Here is a 19,748-nt window from a genome sequence, read left to right on the forward strand (position 1 = left end):
CTCTTACCATTTCATCTCTTAGCAATTAACCTCTAATTTTTAATCTTGAAACCAAGTGTATCATAGTGTAAAATTATAATGACCGCATGTCATGTGAAGATTAATAACTAGTTTTTTTTATTTGATATTAAAAATATTCTTGAATTAAATGATACGTATAATTAAAATTAAATTCTATTTTGGAAGATTTTAAAAACATACCTCCTGCAACCTCCTCTTATGTATTCACATGAATTTAATAAATTCTACCAAGGCTAATTTTAAGGTTTATAAATCAGAGAACGAAGGAATTTTTTTAACTACGGGTTCAAGATGAAAACGACGTCACTAGGACTCTGAACGAAACGCGGAATCCCCCGTCGTTTCTGTCATAGCATTTCCTCCGTTTTAACTCTCTCAATCGCGCTCTCTCTCACTGCACAAATGGACTCTTACACTCCTTTACTCCAGAAAACACGGGTTCCACAACCCTCGCTCCAAAAATTCGCGGTGATTTCAATCTTCTCGAAGCTACGATCCGCGCCGAGTTACCTCGACCCGGATTCCGAACCCGGTAGAGAAGCTATCTCTCAATGCCTCCGCTCCGCTTCTCCATCCGTCGTCGACCAGTCTGTACGCGAGCTCTGTCGCCTCCTATTGGACTCCAGATTGGACCTCTCCCGAACTTTGCTGGAGCTCCAGTCTGCACTCGAAGGGTCCGACCCAAAATTTGTTGGTTTATTTGTTAAAGCTCTTGGATTTGTCGTTCGGGTCGGGTTTCAAAGGAATCATGGGTCGTGGCGTTTTTCTTCTATTGAGAATCACCCCTTTGTTATGGTTTGTTAACTTAATTGGATTTAAAAAGTTCCTAATTTCGAGGATCACATTTTAATGGTCTGTATTATTATTATTATTAGTAAAAAATATTTTTGGCTAATTTGAGGTTTATTGTGTTTGATTAAAGTGTAAAATCAATAATTTTGAGTTATGGATTGCAGATTTTGTCATCAAGAACTGAGGTTCAGTCTGAATTGGTTCAGCAAGTCTTACTATTTTTCGGACAGAATAGAAGATCGGGAATGGTGGAAATTTGTGAATTCTTGAGACCCTTTTTGAATTTTTCGATTCTACGCGTGCCCTTTTCGAATTCTTCGTCATCTTTGTTTGCAAGGCAGTTGATATCATCAATGGCTTCGTTTTGTTGTTCTTTCCCTGATGAGGCGATTCCGGTTTTAAAGCTACTGATAGGTTGCCTTAAGCATGCGTCACATAAGAATTCAGATGTCAGTATGCTTGCTTAGTAATTGTTTCTTTTACCTTTTCTTTTATTCAGATGGAGCTATACTCTCACGTTGCTTAACTGATTGATTTAACTGGAGCATAGATAATAAATTTAACTGGTTCATACTTCAATGCAAGCTCATAGCTATTAATTCTAATTTCTTGATGATGTGCAGGAGCTTAAGAACTCATATTATTTTCTGGAATCCATAGTTGATGCATATACGGTCGTTTTGAGACACTTGGTTGGAACCGGACTGGTATGCTTCTCAATGCAGCATCAGCATAATCTGTTGTCTCATTTGTGCATTATGGAAGTTTGTTTTTTTTGTGGACATGGAACTATTATAATTTTGCATGGAGCTTGTCTGCCATAACTTGCTGTTAATTGTTATCTTCTCCCGTTCACAGCTGGTTACTGAGGCTCAACTGTTTGGTGTGGAACTGTCAGATGCTATTCTTTCATTATTGACATGTCATCACCGGCATGCTGGTAGTAGTGAACCAATTGTTGAACTAGTGAAGCGGCTGTTTGTTGCCCAGAAAAATCTTTCTTTGCAATATATGCCTGAAATATCATCAACACTGCTATCCTTATTTGTTGTCCTGATTCAATCTGATCTTGAATACGAACAACTCTCTTTATTGAAACTCCTGAACTTCCTTTTAAAATGGAAAAGTGAAAAGGGTATGTTTCCTAACTCTCATTTTGCTGGCATGAATTAATGATTGGCTACCTATTACAAGCCCATTAGTTAAATCATAATCTTCTTGTGCAAGCTTCTTGGTTAATTGGAAATTGTTCTGATGCAATTTCTGTATTTATGATGTTACACAATATAGTATTCTCTTAATACTTTTGGATGCCATATGATCATTTAAGTTGCCTTAGAGTTATCTGTCTATTAAAATTTTTATGCAAGGCTTCTCCTTTCATCTTCAGTTAGTTTGCAGCCTTGTTTTGTGCAATGTTTCCTTTGCATTTTGTGTTTTGCATCATTAAGAATGACTGGTTTCACTGCAATTATTAGTTAGAAAATGAAAACCCACTGTTTGACATTGTCTTAATCTCACTTCCAAGCCTTTTTCAGGCACTTGATTCTACTTCAATGTTCTTATCATTGTGTATAGTTGCCTTTTTTCATCCACTGTTAACCTTCTTGCAATATAAGGTAACTTATTTATTTATTTTTCAGAATATGAGGTTGATAGAGTCAAATGTGCTACGAGCGAAGAGCTTTTGTTCACATTTCCTGTCATCAACCTATTATCATCTACATCTAGATCTATTAAAGGAGAAGCAGCAGAATTGCTTGTGACGCTGGAAAAGGTCCTAGTAGAACTGTCAAAAGCACCAAAGGCTGGACTAGCCAAAGAAGGGGGATTCCCCCCTATCAGCTCTCTAGGATCGATTGCTTATAGGCTTTTGCGATGCTTGTGGTTTCAGGTTCAATATTACTCTGATTATTATGTTAAGAGTGGGGAATTTTTTGTTTGTTTAATACTTGTTGCAATTGTAAGTATTGGGATATGGTTCGTGTTTTTCATTTGTTGTTCTCACCCCTAACCTGGAAAAGAGAAGGAAAGACAATATTGTTCTTTGCTGGGTTCCATTTCACACTTTTGCTCTCAAATGAGAAAAATATGATAGTCCTATTAACAAGCTCATTTAAGATGCCATTATGCTTTATGTAGGAGAGGAAGAGGATAAGGCAGTAATGTTGGGACTCTAGAAGTGCCATTTTTGCATCAGATAAAGTAGAATGGTGCAATAGTATTCATGTGGTCCATTTAGTTGAAATCAAGGTTTAGTGTGTCAAGTTGTTGGAATGGTTCTATTTTGACTAGCATATGATGATTGAGGTCTTGTAAGATTCTGTCTGTTCTGTTTTCCAGGACCAGTTTTTACTGCCCACTTCCTTCCTGAATTTTGCTTCCAGTGGCAAAACGGATGTCAAAGTAATGCACCAGAAACCAAGACATTGGGCTTCTCAGTTAAGAGAATACATTTTGTCGATTGTAGACAGAAGAAAATCCTCCCTATCTGTTTCTCAGTCTCAAGAACGTTTCACAAGGGGTAAGATAGAATAACACCAATGAATTATGTTTGGTTCATTCTTCATGGTATCCTATTGTTTCAGAAAAATTGCTTTAAAATTGTTGTGCTTTAATATCATGTTCACTTTATACCCACTTTTTTTTATCTTGCAGAACTGCCCCCTTTACTCGGTGCCATTACTGGTGTTTTGGTGATGCACCGGTCATTTGGAGATACGGCAATTGATTTGCTGGGTGCTATTGGCATTGTGGACCCCAAACAGGGAGTGCCACTGCTGCTAGCAATTCTATTTTATAGTAACATCTTCACCAGTAAAGACATTAGTTACCAGAATATGTTGGTGAGTTTTTCTTTTCTTACCTTGCTTCACGTCTAATTTTAGTTGATACAAGAGTGTATCCAGCTCTCCCTTTGATGTCTTTCACAGTAAGATTTTTGATTCTTGCAGCCAAAACTTCTGGCATTACTTCCATCACTTGCTTCACATTCTGTGATGATTCCCCTCATAATTCAGACAATCTTGCCGATGCTTCAGAAAGATGGAAAACCGTATGTTCTCTACAACTCATGATGTTTGTCTTTTCTCTTATCCTTCCTTTTTTAGTGCATTTTTTGTTTATGAAGAATTTCATTGAGCTGTCCTAGTGATATTGTGTATTGTGGTGATCATAGCTATGCCATGAAGGGATGGGAGATATATGCTATGGACAATTATAACATTTTTTCTCAGGTGGAACAGGATAGTGAGAAAGGGTAGAAACAATAGCCATGTCCATAGTTGTCCTCGTATATATAGGACATGCCAGCTTGAATTGTCATTTTAGTGTGGTTCACATTAGCCCATTGATTTGGTATTAATATGTTCTAACGGTTCTAATAGGCTTGTTTTCCTTTCCGAAACATGTATTGCTTCTCTTATGGTTGACTGATTTTGCAAATAATGTGACCATGGACACTTGTGATGAGCAACCCACCATCATAGGATGACCTGATAATTAAACTGACTTTATAATTAAAATTTTCACCAAGTGCCTAAATTGGATAACACATACAATAAGTTCAGTATAATTGCATGCTCCAAATTTTCTACACCTATACAAGGCAGTGGGTATGAGAAAAACCTGATGAGTTTTCCCAGATAACTAACCATTTGGTACCTGATGGCTTGCCTGACCAATTGTGGGGTTCTATTTTTTTGCTCAGTTGGCTCTTTTGGCTGTTTGAAGAGTCGTAATAGGATCTATTACGTCGGGACTTTGTGTAGCAAGTGGTTTCTTTTATTGCCTGTCTAATAATTTTATTTCGGTACTTTTAAATACCAGTGGTCTTGAACTACTTTCATTCCTCTGAATTGCACTTGATGCATGCTAAATTCCAACCTATGCTATATGCCTAAATCTGGTAGTTGAGTCAGTGTCTGACTCTATTGAAATTCGTTTGTCTTACTAGTGTTTATTTGGCTCAATCATCCAATTCTAACTGTCCTAGACACCATTTGTTGTGCTCATTCAGTGGGTAATAGTGAGTAATCATGTCTCTAGACAGCTTAACAGATTTCATGGGCACTCAGCATGAATGGGTGTATGAATAGTGAAGTTGCTGTCATTGATATGATGAGAACCACAATAGAATGCTTAAACACATATTTAATCTTCCAACTTTCCATTTGGGGATGTTTCATTCTTATACTTTTATAATGGGCTGCAAGTGTCCCAACTCATTTTGTTCCCCTTGTGTTGTTACTGAGCCAAAACTCTGTCACTAGAAATGTTGATCTGTCAACATTAATTATTAGTTAATAAGCTGTTCAGTTTGGCTGACCGAATTACCAGGTGCATGAAGTTGACAGAGACCACATGGCAAACTTGTGATCCCTCTTTAAAAGTAAAAAAAAGGACAAAGTGTTGATAAGCATTCCAGCTCAACAAATGGACAAAAATGTTCTCTAAGCCCATTTGAATGCTCTATCCAAATCATGCAAAGCAGAAAATAGTTTGATTCTATCTTCCTCAAATTTCCAACCCCACCTGTTTACAATAAAAGCCTTTCATGGTAGAATCCTAGACCAACAACAAAAATAAAACAACCCACATCCTCAAAGAAGCAACTGAAATTGTATGTGAAATTATCAGCAATTCAAGCAAAGAACTTAAGCTATCCACATTGTGGCTGCTAAAGATGAAGTATCAGAGGAAAATTAAAATCCTTATTTTTTTTAACAGAATATCAAATCTAATATAGTAACAGAACTAAGAGAAACAAAATTTCGAAGATTTTACCAAAAGAGAGAAGGAAAAAACAAAAATAAAAAACTATATCCTAAACATGTATTATGGGTTTTGATGTTCAAGAACTGAATGGGCCCGAGCTTGATTTATGCTTCACAACTGCAAATTGAGGTGTTTGCTGAGTTAGAGGCAAGCAGTGTTGGTGAACTCATTGGTGTAGTCATTGGTGCTGGCATGGTTGATGTATTTTTTTTAGGCTTTGGTGGTTTGGGCGTAGTAGATTCCCGGGAAAGCTGTTGATTTTCCAAGAAAGTTGGAATTTGAACAGATATATGAAAGACATTATAGTCAAGATGCCATCTGTATGCGACTCTAACTGAAACTTGTTGGTTATGGTCAATAGTTAGTCTTCAACTTTCTTGGTTTATAGTTGGACTCTGGTGAATGGCATCCACCAAGAAAAATTCAGGGACCTAATAAATGCAAAAGAAGCATAAGATTGAAACTGCCAATTCTAATAGTTCATGGATGAAATATGCAATTAAACCTTTAAAGTCTTATCATTTACTGGTGACCTCTAAAACTTTTTTAACTTGTTACATAATCTTAGCTGTCCTTTCTTCATATCTGTATTTTTTTAACTACAACCTATGTGTCATATTCAGTGTGTTGTATGCCACCGGCGCTCGTTTGCTTTGTCAGACCTGGGCAATCAATGACCGTGCCTTTGGGAGTTTGCAAGTAAGATTCTTCTGCTTCCACTCTGCTGAATTGCAAATAACCATTCATTTTAATTGTTTAGGAAAGCAGAAACAAACATACAACAAAAATTTGAAATAATCAATGAAGTTGAGATGTGCAGAACTGTTTGATAGAAGAAAGTTTGAAAAATTCTTTTTTGATCCCAGTAAAGATTGTTTAATATGTGTTCTTGTAATGCAATTAGATGCAAATTCTGTTCCATTTGGAGGCTTGTGTGCAAAGAATGGTGAGGATGAAGTGGGACTAGCATGTTGCTCAAAAAGAGAAGATAATTTCTATTTATTTGTGTCAAAATTAATATAGCCATTCGGCCTCATTATCTAGGACCTGAGAAAGGATTCTGGAAGGAGGGGAGGGAAGAAAGGAGAGAGAGGGAGGAAGAAAAAGGGGGAGATGAATCTTTGAAGAATGGCAGTAGGCAGAGAACAATTCTAATTTTATTATCAATTCAACAAGAAACCCTAAACCAAGAAAGATATGCTTTTTGTAAAGAATTAAACCGTGGAACCATAAAAGAAAACGGGAATTGGAATAAAATTTCTAACCAAAAAAGTTATAGTTAATATTAGTTATTATAATAACATAAAACAAGTAGATTCACTAAATGAGAAACATTTGAAGTAAAATAAAATCCCTAATTTTCCCAAGATTAGTGATTTTGGGTAAAAACTCAAACTGCAACACCATTCTCCCTTTGTTAGAAAAAACTCAACCTTGTGTTTCAAAGTGTTGTAGTAGTAAGAATCTGCATTTTCTATGCTTTCTCCATAACTTGAAGTTGCACTGCTGGCCTTGATACATGCATTTTTACATGCCTTCAACTTCACCATTCAAGGTTTTTTTTTTCTTTTTTGGAATGATGAATTAATTTCTTGAACATCCTGTCTACTTGAATAATGAAGTAAAGTTTTTAAACATGTTGTCCACATTCTGCCTGTAAAAAATCTACTACTGGAACTTTTCGTTATTCTGCAATTCTTAGTTTCTTAGTTGCTGCTATTTCTTATCATGGAATGATGGAACTAGTGTTTCTTCTACTGCTTTTGTTTTGAGCTTGTTAACACAAACTTGAAGTATAGTGATTGCCTGGTCTAAAGATTCTTGGATGTTGTTAAGTGTAGTTACAGACTTTAGGAGACATTTTTTGATCTAAAGCTTCATAGAGCTCCTTCTCACAATTTCTTGGATTTTATCCGCTCCTTTTGTCCTGAAGGTATAGAAGGGTGGATGACTGTTTAGAATGTTCATGATTGATGAAACTCAGTCACTAAAACTGAATGGCCATTGTACAACAATTATTGTGAATATTGCTGCCATAAAGAAAAGATTTTGGCTGAAATGGCACTTCAGCCTTTGTCAATACTGAAGATGAATAAAGGCTATTCAAACAGGAAATATAACAAAATAAAATTTATAACTAATACTAAATGTCATGATAACCTCAAATGTCTAGACTCCCTAAAGAAGTACCAAGTACGAACTAAAATATCTAATTTTCTATGGTAAATTAACAGAAGTCATTCATCCATGCTAAACAGATTTTCCTGTCCATGAGTTTGTTTCATTCTCAAATTCTATTGCTATATTACTATGCTGTGATACTAACATGCTAGTTGACTTTTAGGCAATATTGCTTCCGAAGGGGCTCACTGAATTCAAGCATGAGAGAAACATCTTAATAAGTTTGGCTGCCTCCATTCGGGACATTTGCAGAAAGAACCCTGATAGGGGGGTGGATCTTATCTTATCTGTTTCGGTATGTGTGAAGCCATAGCTGCTCTATTTTCTAATGTCCTGAGTTTACACAATTTAATAGGGTCTCATTGCTCTGAACTAACAGGCTTGCATTGAGAGCCAAGATCATATTATTAAAGCTCTTGGATTTCAGAGCCTTGCACATCTATGTGAAGCTGATGTAATTGGTAATCCTCCTCCTGCTTTAAAACCCAATCCTTTTCCTTTTCCAATGTATATCTTAAACATTTCTAGGTTTGAAAATGTTGCTTTTGCCTCTTCCGTTATGTCTGAAAAATTGCATCATATTTCTTGAGAACATTCTGTATGCTTTTTATCCAAATTTGTCTTGCAAGTTCAAGTATGTAATGGCGTACTCATTTTGATTTCTAGTTATCTGATGGTCAAGACCATCATAAATGATGACATGTAATTGCTAGAATTTAATGTCAAGGTTTTAGAAGCTTTGGCCAGAATGGAGGTGCCTTATGCTTGCTTAGTGAGCCTGCAGCTCCTCTGCAGAAAGTTTAGGAACGACCCCTGAGATTCTTTATCTCCAAGTTTTAACTCTTAATAAGATGGATTTTTATCCACCCTTCTTTTTGTTTCCCACCTCTTCTATTTTTTACTGGACAGATATTGTCAATTTCATTTATTATGATTATCAATTAATGCTGTAGATTTTTGTATTAGTATCCTTACCTTGACTGCAGTGGTAGTTATTATTTCAGAACATATTTGAGCATTTCTATAAAGTCATCGTTTGAATGATATGGTGTTTTTGGAAAAATGCTAACTCCATGCTTGTATGCGGCCTGAAAATTTGAATGCTAAGTTTAACCACAAATACTTCAATTATTGTCAGCAGGATAATGTGTGTTTTCTTACCCATATATTTCAATTGTATGTCTTCCAGCGATTATGTTCATGATAAGTTAAAATTGCACTAATTATCATTATGTTATGTTCTGAACTACAGTTGAATAAATTTTCTTTTTAGATTTTTATACTGCCTGGGATGTCATTGGTAAGCATGCGGTAGACTACACCACAGACCCGGCTCTTGCACAAAGGTAAGCACGTGCTGGTTTTGATTGCTATTTAAATTTGTGCCTCCATTTGGCAATCCTGATTATATAACCAATATAGATCATACCAAAAGAAAGGTGAGGCTAGGTAACTTTAGATTGCTAAAGGATTGCCTACCTTTAGCTGTCCAGGCATCGTATCCTTTCGTAAAAGGGGGACATTTTACCCTGGTCAGGAGGCAGTATTACCCAGTGGTTAAATAAGAACCTTTCTCAACATTTTTCTTCCTGTTTGGAAAATTGCACCGTAAAACATTCCCCATTTGTTCTCCTTGTTTTAATTTATATTGCTCCTTTTTTTCTCATTAACTTTAGGGCAACAGTAATCCGTTTTGTTGATTTACCTTGAGGACAACATTCTTAGTTGCGCCTGATATTTCTGTCAAATCTTTGTACCTAATCCATTTAGCCGTAACTTTTTCATCCTTTCTTTCAATTGATATATTAATATATACCAAATGACTTCTTGCCATTGACAGCATATGCCTCCTTCTGAGATGGGGTGCAATGGATGCTGAAGCATATTCAGAAGCTTCAAGGAATGTCTTGCAAATTTTATGGGGTATTGGAACTGCTGTACATGTCAGTCATGCACTTGAGTGGGCAAGGGCAAGGATCTTTGCCTTTGAGGCCCTGAGCCAATATGAGGTAAATTGTGTGAGATGCTTATTATTGAAAGTTATATAAAATCATTGGAAAATTTTATTGTTTTCAAAATCTTCTGTCTTGATAATTTTACTTTGACAAAATGTACTATCGTTAGTCCCAGTACTCATCTATTTTGCTGCTAACCATGTTTGGTTTCTTGCATCCTCACATCATATGCTCCAGTTAAAACAGATTCTCTGAATGACTTTATGCTTTACTAGGTTACACATATACAAATAGGAATTCCAGATTTTAAGACAGTGAACACGGATTTGCTTTTACGTGAGACGAATCTTGATGTGCTCACGGCTATGGAAGGATTTCAAGTCAAGATCATAACTCATGAACATGTGTAAAGAACACATCCACTTTTCTCCTTCACTTGCTGAAAACCATAAGATATTGAAGCTTGATACTTTGGTTATATTTGCTCCAGGAATCGTCGAAGGTTGGTGAAGGAGAAAAAAATTGCTGGAAGTAAGATTGAGAAGTTGCTAAATGTATTTCCACAGGTTCTCGTCTCAGGTATTATATGCAATTGGGTTCTGATGTAGATCATGCTGCTTTCCATGTGAGTTTTGGTTTATTGTCTTTAATCCTCAACCCCCTGTCCAAAGCATTTTATGGTATCATGACAACTCAAGTGATTGCGAGAAGTTTATTGTCTGCCCTTGTTACAGGTCCCGATGCAGAATAAGTGGGAAAAAGAGTTGAAAGATATTGAGTGGACTTTGGAAATGAAAAAGAAAAGGAAAATGAGATGAGAGGAATAATACAATGTAAAACCTCTAGTAGAGAAGCAATATATGAGGTGAATAATACAGTAAAATATAGAAAAATGAAGTATTAGATTCATCATAGATGGATAATAGTGTTTGACAAATACAGGAATCTAGCAGACAAGGGTGGGAAAAGGAAAAAGAAAGTAAAATATAGAAAAATGATGTATTAGATTCATCATAGATGGATAATATTGTTTGACAAATACAGGCATCTCGCTGACAAGGGTGGTTGCCCTTTCTTAAAGGTGACCACTGCAAACTTTCTTGATGCGGTACAATATGAAGGGTGTTTTCTTAGTCACTTTAAACTTTCACTAATGGTGTAATTTTGTCATATCTGAGAAGGTTCTAGTTATAAGGTTTGAAATGTCTTTTTTTTTTTGCTATTATCTGGATTGTTATGTAGTTTTATTCATTAAGGTTTTATTTTTTATTTGGTTATGACTCTTTAGGACTGACTTCGTGTTACATTTGTTGTAAACTTTGAGAGGGCCATTTGGTGAATGAAAAGGAGTCTTGAAAAGTCTTTTTGTGTTTGTTTGTTTGGATTTCAAGAGCTCTAGTTTCTTGTCCATCTAAGATGGTTTAGCCTATTGAATGCTAGGTTATCTACTTCACCTTTTCATTTTATGTCGAGTTGTCTTGGAGTCTGTTCATTTCTTATGTGTGACCTGTACAGTAAATCAAATGAGCAATACATTTGCAGGGATAAAAGGTAGTGCTGGGCAATTACCTGGGGCAGCTCTGTTATGCCTTTCCTTTACCCCTAAAGATGTGAACAGCCAATGCTTGTCAAGAGTAAGAAATCATATGTTGAGTTCTTTTCTTGAGAATTTACTATGATATTTAAATCTATGTTACTTTCTCTCCCAGGTATCTGTAGATTTCCATGCTGGATATGAGAGTGCACTGGTGGAAATAGCTGCTTCTCTTCAATTATCAAGAAATATTTTCACTGCCCTTCTTTCATTGCAATCTTGGAAGTCCTTCATGCGGCGTTGGATAAGGGCAAATATTTCATCCCTTGATGCTAAAGCACCATCTGTTTCATTAGATAAAACTTCTAAAGCTGCTACCGATATCCTGAAGGTTCACCTTTTCCTCTTCTAGCATTTGTACCATAATATTTTATCTGCAGCAATTTTAAACAGATTCATGCCATGTGTAATGCTCTTCTACTGCATTATTTTCTTGCAGCGTGTGATGCGACTTGCTGAAGAGTCTATCCCAAGTTCTGCTGAAAATATTGCTCTGGCTATTGGTGCACTCTGTGTGGTAAGAGATTGCTCTATAAATCTCATTCCAGATTTCACAATCTAACTACTTACTGATGTCTTTACTTTGTTCGGTGCTTGGGATCATTGTACCAATCATAAGATCAATTTTATATGCATATCCATGATATTTATGAGATGGAATGTAGAGACTGTGGATTCAAATTTCAGCCCAGGCTGGCATTAATGTGGGAAACAGACAGTGATATTGAAAAAAAAGGAAAATGAAAATGCCATCCAGGGCATCTAAACTGCAAATTTCCCTTAACCAAGTTATGAGGCTGGGTGAAAGTTTGGTGGTCAGTTAATTGGTTTCAGGTCCTGGCACAATCCTGCTATTTCATCTTATTCTATTAAAGGCCTCTTAACCAGTCATTCTGATTTTTGAGTAATGGTTTGGTTTTTTATTAAATAGAAATGCACTACCATTCACATTTAAACTTCTTGATTCACATGCTTTGTCAGTTAAATGGTTGGTTTTGCTGGCTACTGTCAGGTGTTGGCTCCATCTACCCATACTGTCAAATCAACTGCTTCAAAGTTTCTGCTAAACTGGTTGTTCCAGAATGAGCATGATCATCGCCAATGGTCAGCCGCAATATCTCTTGGATTGGTTTCAAGTTGTCTTCATGTAACTGATCACAAACAGAAATTTGAGAATATCACTGGACTTATAAAGGTATGAAGATCTGTGGTTTGGAACTGTGAACATTTTATTCCAGTCCATTTTGAAAAAGCTTTCAAAATGAGTGTATTTGTACACGTAGGGTTTTTTTTGGTGTCACCAACAGAGGGATTAATGAAGTATACTTCAGAAAATTATTATGAAAGGGATCAACTTAGATTCTTTTGCAAAGGATTATACAAGTTATATGGCATTTGTTATAAGACAGTGCATGCTTTCAGGTTTTGCATGGCAGCAAAAGCATCCTCGTCAAAGGAGCTTGTGGGCTTGGCTTGGGCTTTGCATGCCAAGACCTTCTTACCAGGTTTGAAGCTGCTGATAATGTTGATTTGGATAAAGAAAAGTACAAGGCACAGGAGGTTGACTTATTAGGGAAGATTCTTAGGACACTACTTCTGATGACAAGCCAGCTCAGTAATGCTTCATATGATATTCTAGAAAGTCTTCCTCCATTTTTCAGCATGGGTGCTAATGATATGGAAATCAATTTGACATCTGACCAGTTGCTTGAGAAGTGTGATGACTTGGAGGAAGATCCTTGGGGTGTTGCTGGTCTTGTCCTTGGCTTGGGGATCTCTTTCAGTGCAATATATAGAGCTGGGGCACATGATGCTATGCTGAAGATAAAGGACTTGATTATATCATGGATCCCACATGTAAACTCTCTAGTAACGAACTCATCTTTTTCCAGTGAAGGAAGGGAGAAAGCTTTATCAGTAGGATCCTGTCTTGCACTTCCCAGTGTTGTGGCATTCTGCCGGAGAGTGGAAATGATCAATGATAATGAGCTGGATCAACTATTAAAGGGCTATCATGAGCTCATATCTGAGTTATTATCTGTTAAAAAATCTGGTACTTTCCATCAGAGCTTGATGTTGGCATCATGCATTGGTGCCGGAAGTCTTATCGCTTGCATTTTGAATGAAGGTGTGCACCCTCTTGAAGCTGAATTTGTAAAAGGTTTACTGGAGATGTTTAGAAAATGCTACTGTAGTTCTTTCCCTCCTATCATCCATTTGGGTGGGATGCTTGGAGTTGTTAATGCAATGGGAGCTGGTGCAGGGATTTTGGTTCATGCCCATCACTTCTCAGCCTCAATCAAGACTGCTTGTGAACAAAAGGTTCTTTCTTATATTCTGTGTTTTTGTTAGAGTTACCCTCACAAAAATAGGGGTTTTTGTTTTGAACACCATTCTTTGTTTTGGTTAACAGGAATCTTCTCATATTTTGGGCCCTTTACTTTCAAGCCCTTTTTGTGAGCCACATTTGACAACATTGGTGCAAGAGATATTTCTCATTGCGCAAAATTCTGATGATCTTAAAATGCAACAAAATGCAGCTTGGGCCGTTTCATTCCTTCGAAATGGTTTGTGGTCAAAGGAACTTCTAAATGCTGAAAGCAATGATCAGACTGATGTTGTTGATAGCAAAACAATTTCTCACAATTTTCCTGAGGACAATTTAGTTATGAAGCTGACTATATGGTTAATGCATTTAAATAACTCCGGGGTAGGTTCTGTCTAAACGTTCCAGGTTACATGTTTATTGTAGTAATTTTATTCCTTTGTGGCTATCTGTATCTAATATGAGCTGTGATTTGTTTCATCTTCTCTCTCGCTAAACATGAATGTATGTATAGCTCTTTTAGTGAGAATGCATGCCTGAGATAAACATGGGGTTTATGCTGTTTGTGTGTGTGAACACATCATGTTTATGTCAAAGAACTATCTCAACCCAATAGCTTAAGCTATTAAATGAGGTTTCAAGATATGATTTATATAATTCTTTAACACACTCCCTCAAGTGAAAGCCTTTCGAGCTTGAAACTTGCACAGGCCTACGCTAACTTGTGGTTAATTTTTATCAAATAAAATGATAAGGTGAAATTCGAACTTATGATCGCTTAGTCAGCAAGACTTTGATACCATTTCAAAGAACCATTTCAGTTTAATAGTTTAAGCTATTAAGTGAGGTTTCAAGATATGATTTATATAATTCTCTAATAGTTTATACCTTAAGGTGTGTCTATAAGTATGTTTCTTGTAGTGTCTCTTTGTTGGTGATGAATGCTAAAACCAATTCTTAGATTATATGTGTTTGCTCGTGTGCACATATGTATTTATGTATGTGTGTAAGTAAATATCTTATTCACATTTTATTAAATTGGAATGCACTTAGCTAGTTGACCTTGCTATGTGGACGGATAAAGGTAAATGAAGGAGAGGGAAGTTTTCCACAGTGGCCCATGTTTTCTTGGTGGATGCACTAGTGTGTTGTGCTGGTATGCAAGCTATGATGGAGGATCCCCTAAGGATTTTTTGTTGTTTTATATTTGGAAGAAAATGCATTAATATTAGTTGGATATTAGGTATTTGTTTTCATATAGTTACTTCAAAGGGTGTTAGGATTTCTTTGGTGTCCTTGTATAAAGAATACAATATTGTCTGGAGACCGCTTTGGATGTTATTTAAATTAAAGCCTCCCAGCTCGCTATTTCTTGATTCCCCCCCTCATCTCTCCTCTCTCTATTTCTCTATCCTTGTTTAGCTTTAGGCTAGAGTGCAATCATTAGAAGGCAATGAATGTTTTCTAGTATATTTTCAGAAAGAACTATGAACTATCACGCATGCTTCTGCTTCTCCCTGTTTATGCTGAAAGATTGTAGAATAATTGAAGTTTTGGCATAAGAAGTAGATGGACTCTAGTTCTTTGTGCATGTGTGGAGACATTTTCAACTTTGGAATGGAGAGAGAACAATCAACTTTTGTCTGCTTATAACTTTGGGTTCTGCCTCGTATAATGATCTATTCTAGTTTATGCATCAGGTGCTGGGAAATCTCTGTTATCACATTGTAGATTTACAACACCAGCATAAGCAAATACATGCAGACTTATTAATGTTTTTGCCTTCTTCCACTACCTACTCGTTAGTCTTATCTTATTGCTTGCATATATTATTTTCTTCAGCTATTTTTTTCTTATTGAGAGATGCTTTTTGTGAATTCTTCTTTCTAATTTCTTGCTGTCTAATTTTCAGGCAGGGGCTATTGCACATGTGGGCACTGTTGTAACAGTTTTAAGATGCCTTTCCCGAGCTCCTAGATTGCCAACAGTGGATTGGGGATTGATCATTAGACGCTGCATGAGATATGAGGCTCAAGTGTCTGAGGTGTTGTTGCCAGATTCAGCTCTTAAGAGGGGAGCCCTTCGGGAGGAATGTGTACAATTCTCAATAGCTCATGCGAATCAATTTGATCCCCTCCTGACTTTCCTTGACGAGCTATCTGATTTGACTAGGTTCAGGACACTAGAGCTGAATCTACAGTCATGTCTGCTCTTTCATCTTGCAGGCCTGATAAAAGTATTCTCAGGTTCCAGGCTAGAGAAACTGCTTGATGATATTGCTGAATACTTTGGCTCAGATATTTTATACCAAGGGTATAGCTCTGATCAGAAGAGCTCATTGAGAATCTCATGCTGGGTGGGTCTCTATCAGTGTCTAGAAGAAGCTGTCCTTAGCTCTGTAGAGTACATATCAAACCTTGAAAAGTGCATAGAGGTGCTGTTTCACTTGTTGCCTGCATCAGAATCTGCTGCCTTCACAGGAGTGGATCTGCCAAACGCTGCAGAGGAATGGCGTGTGGCAGTTCAATGCTTGGCAAAGGCTCAAGGGGATTGGTTATTGGATTTCCTGCAGGTAAACATGGTCAATCATCTCTCTATGGAGCATTTCTTTTCAGAAAATTCTTGTCTTCGTTTCTGCTTTGTGGATATTTAGGTCATATGCTATGAACTTGAATCATATCTACTGATAATGTTTTTGAAGAGCATCAAGTTTCTACTGATAATCATATTTAGTACCATGGGGAGTACTCTTTGGAACTCTTTCATGTATATCTATATTCAACAACTTAATTGGTTTGTAAATACTGAGCTGAACCCAAAATGGTTCAAAACATTATTTAGTCTTGTAGAGTTTATGTAGGAGCATTTGAATTTCCATTATGTTCTATTCTCAGAAAATTATGTTGCAATGTTTGCTTTGCAGGTTCCATTAGGGGATCTTGTGCAAGGAGGTAGCCAGTCAAATGAAGTCCTAAAGAAGATTCTAGCGAAAGTGAAGCTAGTTAGGATGGGTTCCATCCCATTAACCGAGCTTGGAAGATTAAAAGCTTATATGCTGAACTCTAAATCAAAGGGTTAGTTACTTTACTTGGAAAGAGCATGGTAGTTGAATAACTTTGAGCCGGTCTAATTCTAAATATTGCTAATGTTGTTTCCATGATGCCAATTTGGATTCAATTTGCTGCATGTTTTGGTGGTTCTTGCCTTGGAATTTCTTGCTTAGAATTGGTTTAATGCACCTCTTTTCAACAATACAGATATTTGGAATTTGCATGCTGAAGTGGTAGCAGCTTTGCAATATGCAGATGGTAGTGTCAAAAGACAGTGGCTTGTTGATGCAGTGGAGATTAGTTGTGTCTCGAGCTATCCTTCCATAGTAAGCTTTTTTTTACACAATCAAAATGCATAGGTGACTGGTTCCCATTTCCCAACACAAGGCACCGGCATGGTAGCTATAGTCTAAGCAAAATATGGAATAGTAACCCTGTATGTATTTAGGAGGATAGTTTGTTTACCTGCAGTCAGGGGGGGAGGGTGGTGGTGGTATAGTTGATCTGTGCAAGTAGTCTGGCTAGTGTTACTTGTATGTAAATGCAGCCTTGAAAAATCCATCCCTCATTGGCAGTTGATATGATCTGCTTCCGCTTCCGCTTCCGCTTCCACTTCCATTCTTGTGTACATGTTTTTAAGAAGTTCAGCTCTTTTTAATTCGAACCTTTTCAAAATGCATTTCTGTGTAGAAATTAGTGATTCCCATGCGTTGTTTTCTGCCATTGTGTCATCTGAATCATAAGGGGCAAAGGAACCTGTATTATTTCTCACCTTTAAAGTCCTTTTGTTTTTGTTTTTAATTTTTCTTTGTGATAATGCTTTTGAATAAAGGGTCTTTACATTTCTTCTGCAGGCCTTAAAGTTTCTCGGTCTGCTATCTGGTAGCTGTTGCAAATATGGGTCTCTTCTGACTTTGGACCAGCTATCCGTGTTGAGTGATCTACCAGTTACCCTCCCTTCCCTTGTGACCGAACCTAGTTGGGAAGTTGTTGCGGAATCCATTGTTTCTACCCTTTGGACATCAACCGAACGCATATACTACTTGGTTACTGACAAAGGACCCCCTGACAATACAAATAGCACGCAACCTATTGACGGAAGTGAAAAGGATATTGCCTCCTTTCTATTGCATGTGATGTATCATACCTGTACATGTTTAAAAGAGTATTTGCCTTTGGAGAAGCAGCTTAGGCTTGCCAATATGCTGGTCACTTGAGAGAGGGTCATAGCCTAACTTGCAGTCAATTAGGCTATATGATCTTTGCTTGCGGCATCTCTAACTATTCAGTTAGAACGCATTACTATTCCTGCGTGAAGCTTATCTCTAATCGGTTTTCTTTTTCTAACTGGATCTTATTCCACGAGTCCTTTATGTGAGGCTAAAGGGCTGGAATGCACAAGTTTCTGGGTTTCCATCAAAATGGCGACACAAGGGACTCCCCCTTTTCAGGTATCAGTCACCAATAGTTTATATGTAAATATATAGCTTTACTAAATGGTCAGTTGTTTCTAACCTTTATGTAACCTTGATGTCTGTACTCTGTTTAAATAATCTGATTTAAATTCTCCGTGCTCAAGCTGTTCCAGCAACCACGGTTGCTTCTAAAACTGCCTTCAACATGGGAGGTAAGGAGTAATTGATGATTATGGTGCGTCTTTATATTCAGGTGTTTTCCTGTTTTCTTCGGTTTTGGATGGAAGGTTGCAACTCATTTAACAATCAAAATGTTATTACACAAGCTTGAGATTATGATAGTGGTTGTGGTTTAAAGTGTTTTTTATTTAAAAATATATTAAAATAATATATATTTTTTTTATTTTTTTAAAATTAATTTTTAATATAACACATCAAAAAAAAATATAAAAAAAGTTTAGTAAAAAAAATAATCAAAATATAAGGAATTTGCACCATACTCTTCATCTGGCAGTTGATCCAGTCAACAAACACGTTCAGGGACCGCCCAATCAGCAAATGTTGACCATTCTAGGTGTATAGCTAACACTGTCCTTCCCTACCATGTCCCATGTCGGCTTAATATCCCTAAGGAATTACCTGGCTGTCTTATCTATGAATTAAGCAAAGATGGATGATGGGGTGGTAGAGATTAATTGAAGCAAGTAGAAAGCTAAGGATTGATACATTGAATTACAAATCCTAAATATATCAAATACTTAAATATATATTACTATATTAATATTCACTCCTAAAAATAAAAAGAAATTCTCTCGAGCCCTAAAAGCTATTTGTTTCCCACAAATCCATAAATAATTATCCCTTGGCTTGCTTCAACTTTCCTCATCTAAATAAAAAATTAAGAGTTTTCATGATTGGAAGGATGTTATATATTTTGGGCTCTGATGGTGACTGTGAAGGATTTGTGAGATGAATTATAGTTTGGAAGCAAAAGTTAGTGATTTATGAAGCATATAGAGAAGATGAGAAGTATAAGGGTTTTTTTGAGTGAGATCGAGATGTTATTTGAATCGGGATGAAGAAAGATATTTGAGAGGAAATGTGATTTTAAGGAGTATAATTACAAGAATTGTAATTTAATGTATTCAATTGTAGTTTTCAACACACCTCTACTAATCTTTGCCATTTGTATTTCACTAACGCATATCAGGCTGAAAGAATCATGCTTGACCAATTAATAAAAATTTAAGGTCCAGCAAACTTGATCAAAAAATCAAATTAGAGAGCACATGTTTTTTTACACCATTTTGAAATGGTCAAGTTGTCTGTTGTTGATCATGACCTTCAAACACTACTAATAGTTCCAAGAACTGTGTGTTTGTATCAAAAAACATTTTTGAAATTTTTTGTTTTTTTATTTTAAATTATTTTTTTATATAATTTTAGATTATCGTGATGTCAAAAATAATTTTTTAAAAATAAAAAATTTATTTTGATTTTAAAGTAAAAAGCAACTGCTATTATAATTTCAAACACTACATAAGTTAGGCAAAATTAAAGAGTAATATTGATTCAAATATCCTTTGAAGCAGCTAAAAATAGACTTTTAGGATTAGTGACTTTCCCTTTCAAAAATAA

General features: G+C 36.4%; 1 protein-coding gene across 3 annotated transcripts; it reads left to right on the top strand.

Annotated features, from left to right (window-relative positions):
* Nucleotides 1-392: 392 nt before the first annotated feature.
* Nucleotides 393-18,273, top strand: LOC7490707 (protein RST1). Of its 3 annotated transcripts, none has more exons than XM_024609545.2 (25): nt 394-816; nt 978-1,262; nt 1,437-1,520; nt 1,672-1,948; nt 2,457-2,707; nt 3,157-3,337; nt 3,472-3,659; nt 3,768-3,868; nt 6,213-6,288; nt 7,934-8,065; nt 8,150-8,231; nt 9,044-9,116; nt 9,611-9,779; nt 10,001-10,131; nt 10,216-10,304; nt 11,268-11,359; nt 11,435-11,650; nt 11,759-11,836; nt 12,332-12,514; nt 12,742-13,641; nt 13,733-14,029; nt 15,558-16,217; nt 16,569-16,719; nt 16,951-17,021; nt 17,550-18,273. In XM_024609545.2, the coding sequence occupies exons 1-25, from the start codon at nt 424-426 to the stop codon at nt 17,910-17,912; spliced, it is 5,523 nt and encodes a 1,840-aa protein (XP_024465313.2). In that variant the 5' UTR covers nt 394-423; the 3' UTR covers nt 17,913-18,273. The 3 variants fall into 3 exon arrangements, with proteins under 3 accessions (XP_052310327.1, XP_024465313.2, XP_024465306.2); XM_024609538.2 differs by having other exon boundaries at nt 395-816; nt 16,903-17,021; XM_052454367.1 differs by lacking the exon at nt 16,951-17,021 and having other exon boundaries at nt 393-816; nt 17,550-17,718.
* The last annotated feature ends 1,475 nt before the right edge of the window (nt 18,274-19,748 follow it).

The sequence above is a fragment of the Populus trichocarpa genome, chromosome 1 (assembly GCF_000002775.5).
Source record: "Populus trichocarpa isolate Nisqually-1 chromosome 1, P.trichocarpa_v4.1, whole genome shotgun sequence".
In the NCBI taxonomy this organism is placed as follows: domain Eukaryota; kingdom Viridiplantae; phylum Streptophyta; class Magnoliopsida; order Malpighiales; family Salicaceae; genus Populus; species Populus trichocarpa.

Coding starts and splice junctions, on each gene's coding strand:
- LOC7490707 (XM_024609538.2), top strand. CDS start 424: ATGGACTCTTACACTCCTTTACTCCAGAAAACACGGGTTCCACAACCC. Junction 817..977: donor AGAATCACCCCTTTGTTATG/GTTTGTTAACTT, acceptor TATGGATTGCAG/ATTTTGTCATCAAGAACTGA. Junction 13,642..13,732: donor AGACTGCTTGTGAACAAAAG/GTTCTTTCTTAT, acceptor TTTGGTTAACAG/GAATCTTCTCATATTTTGGG.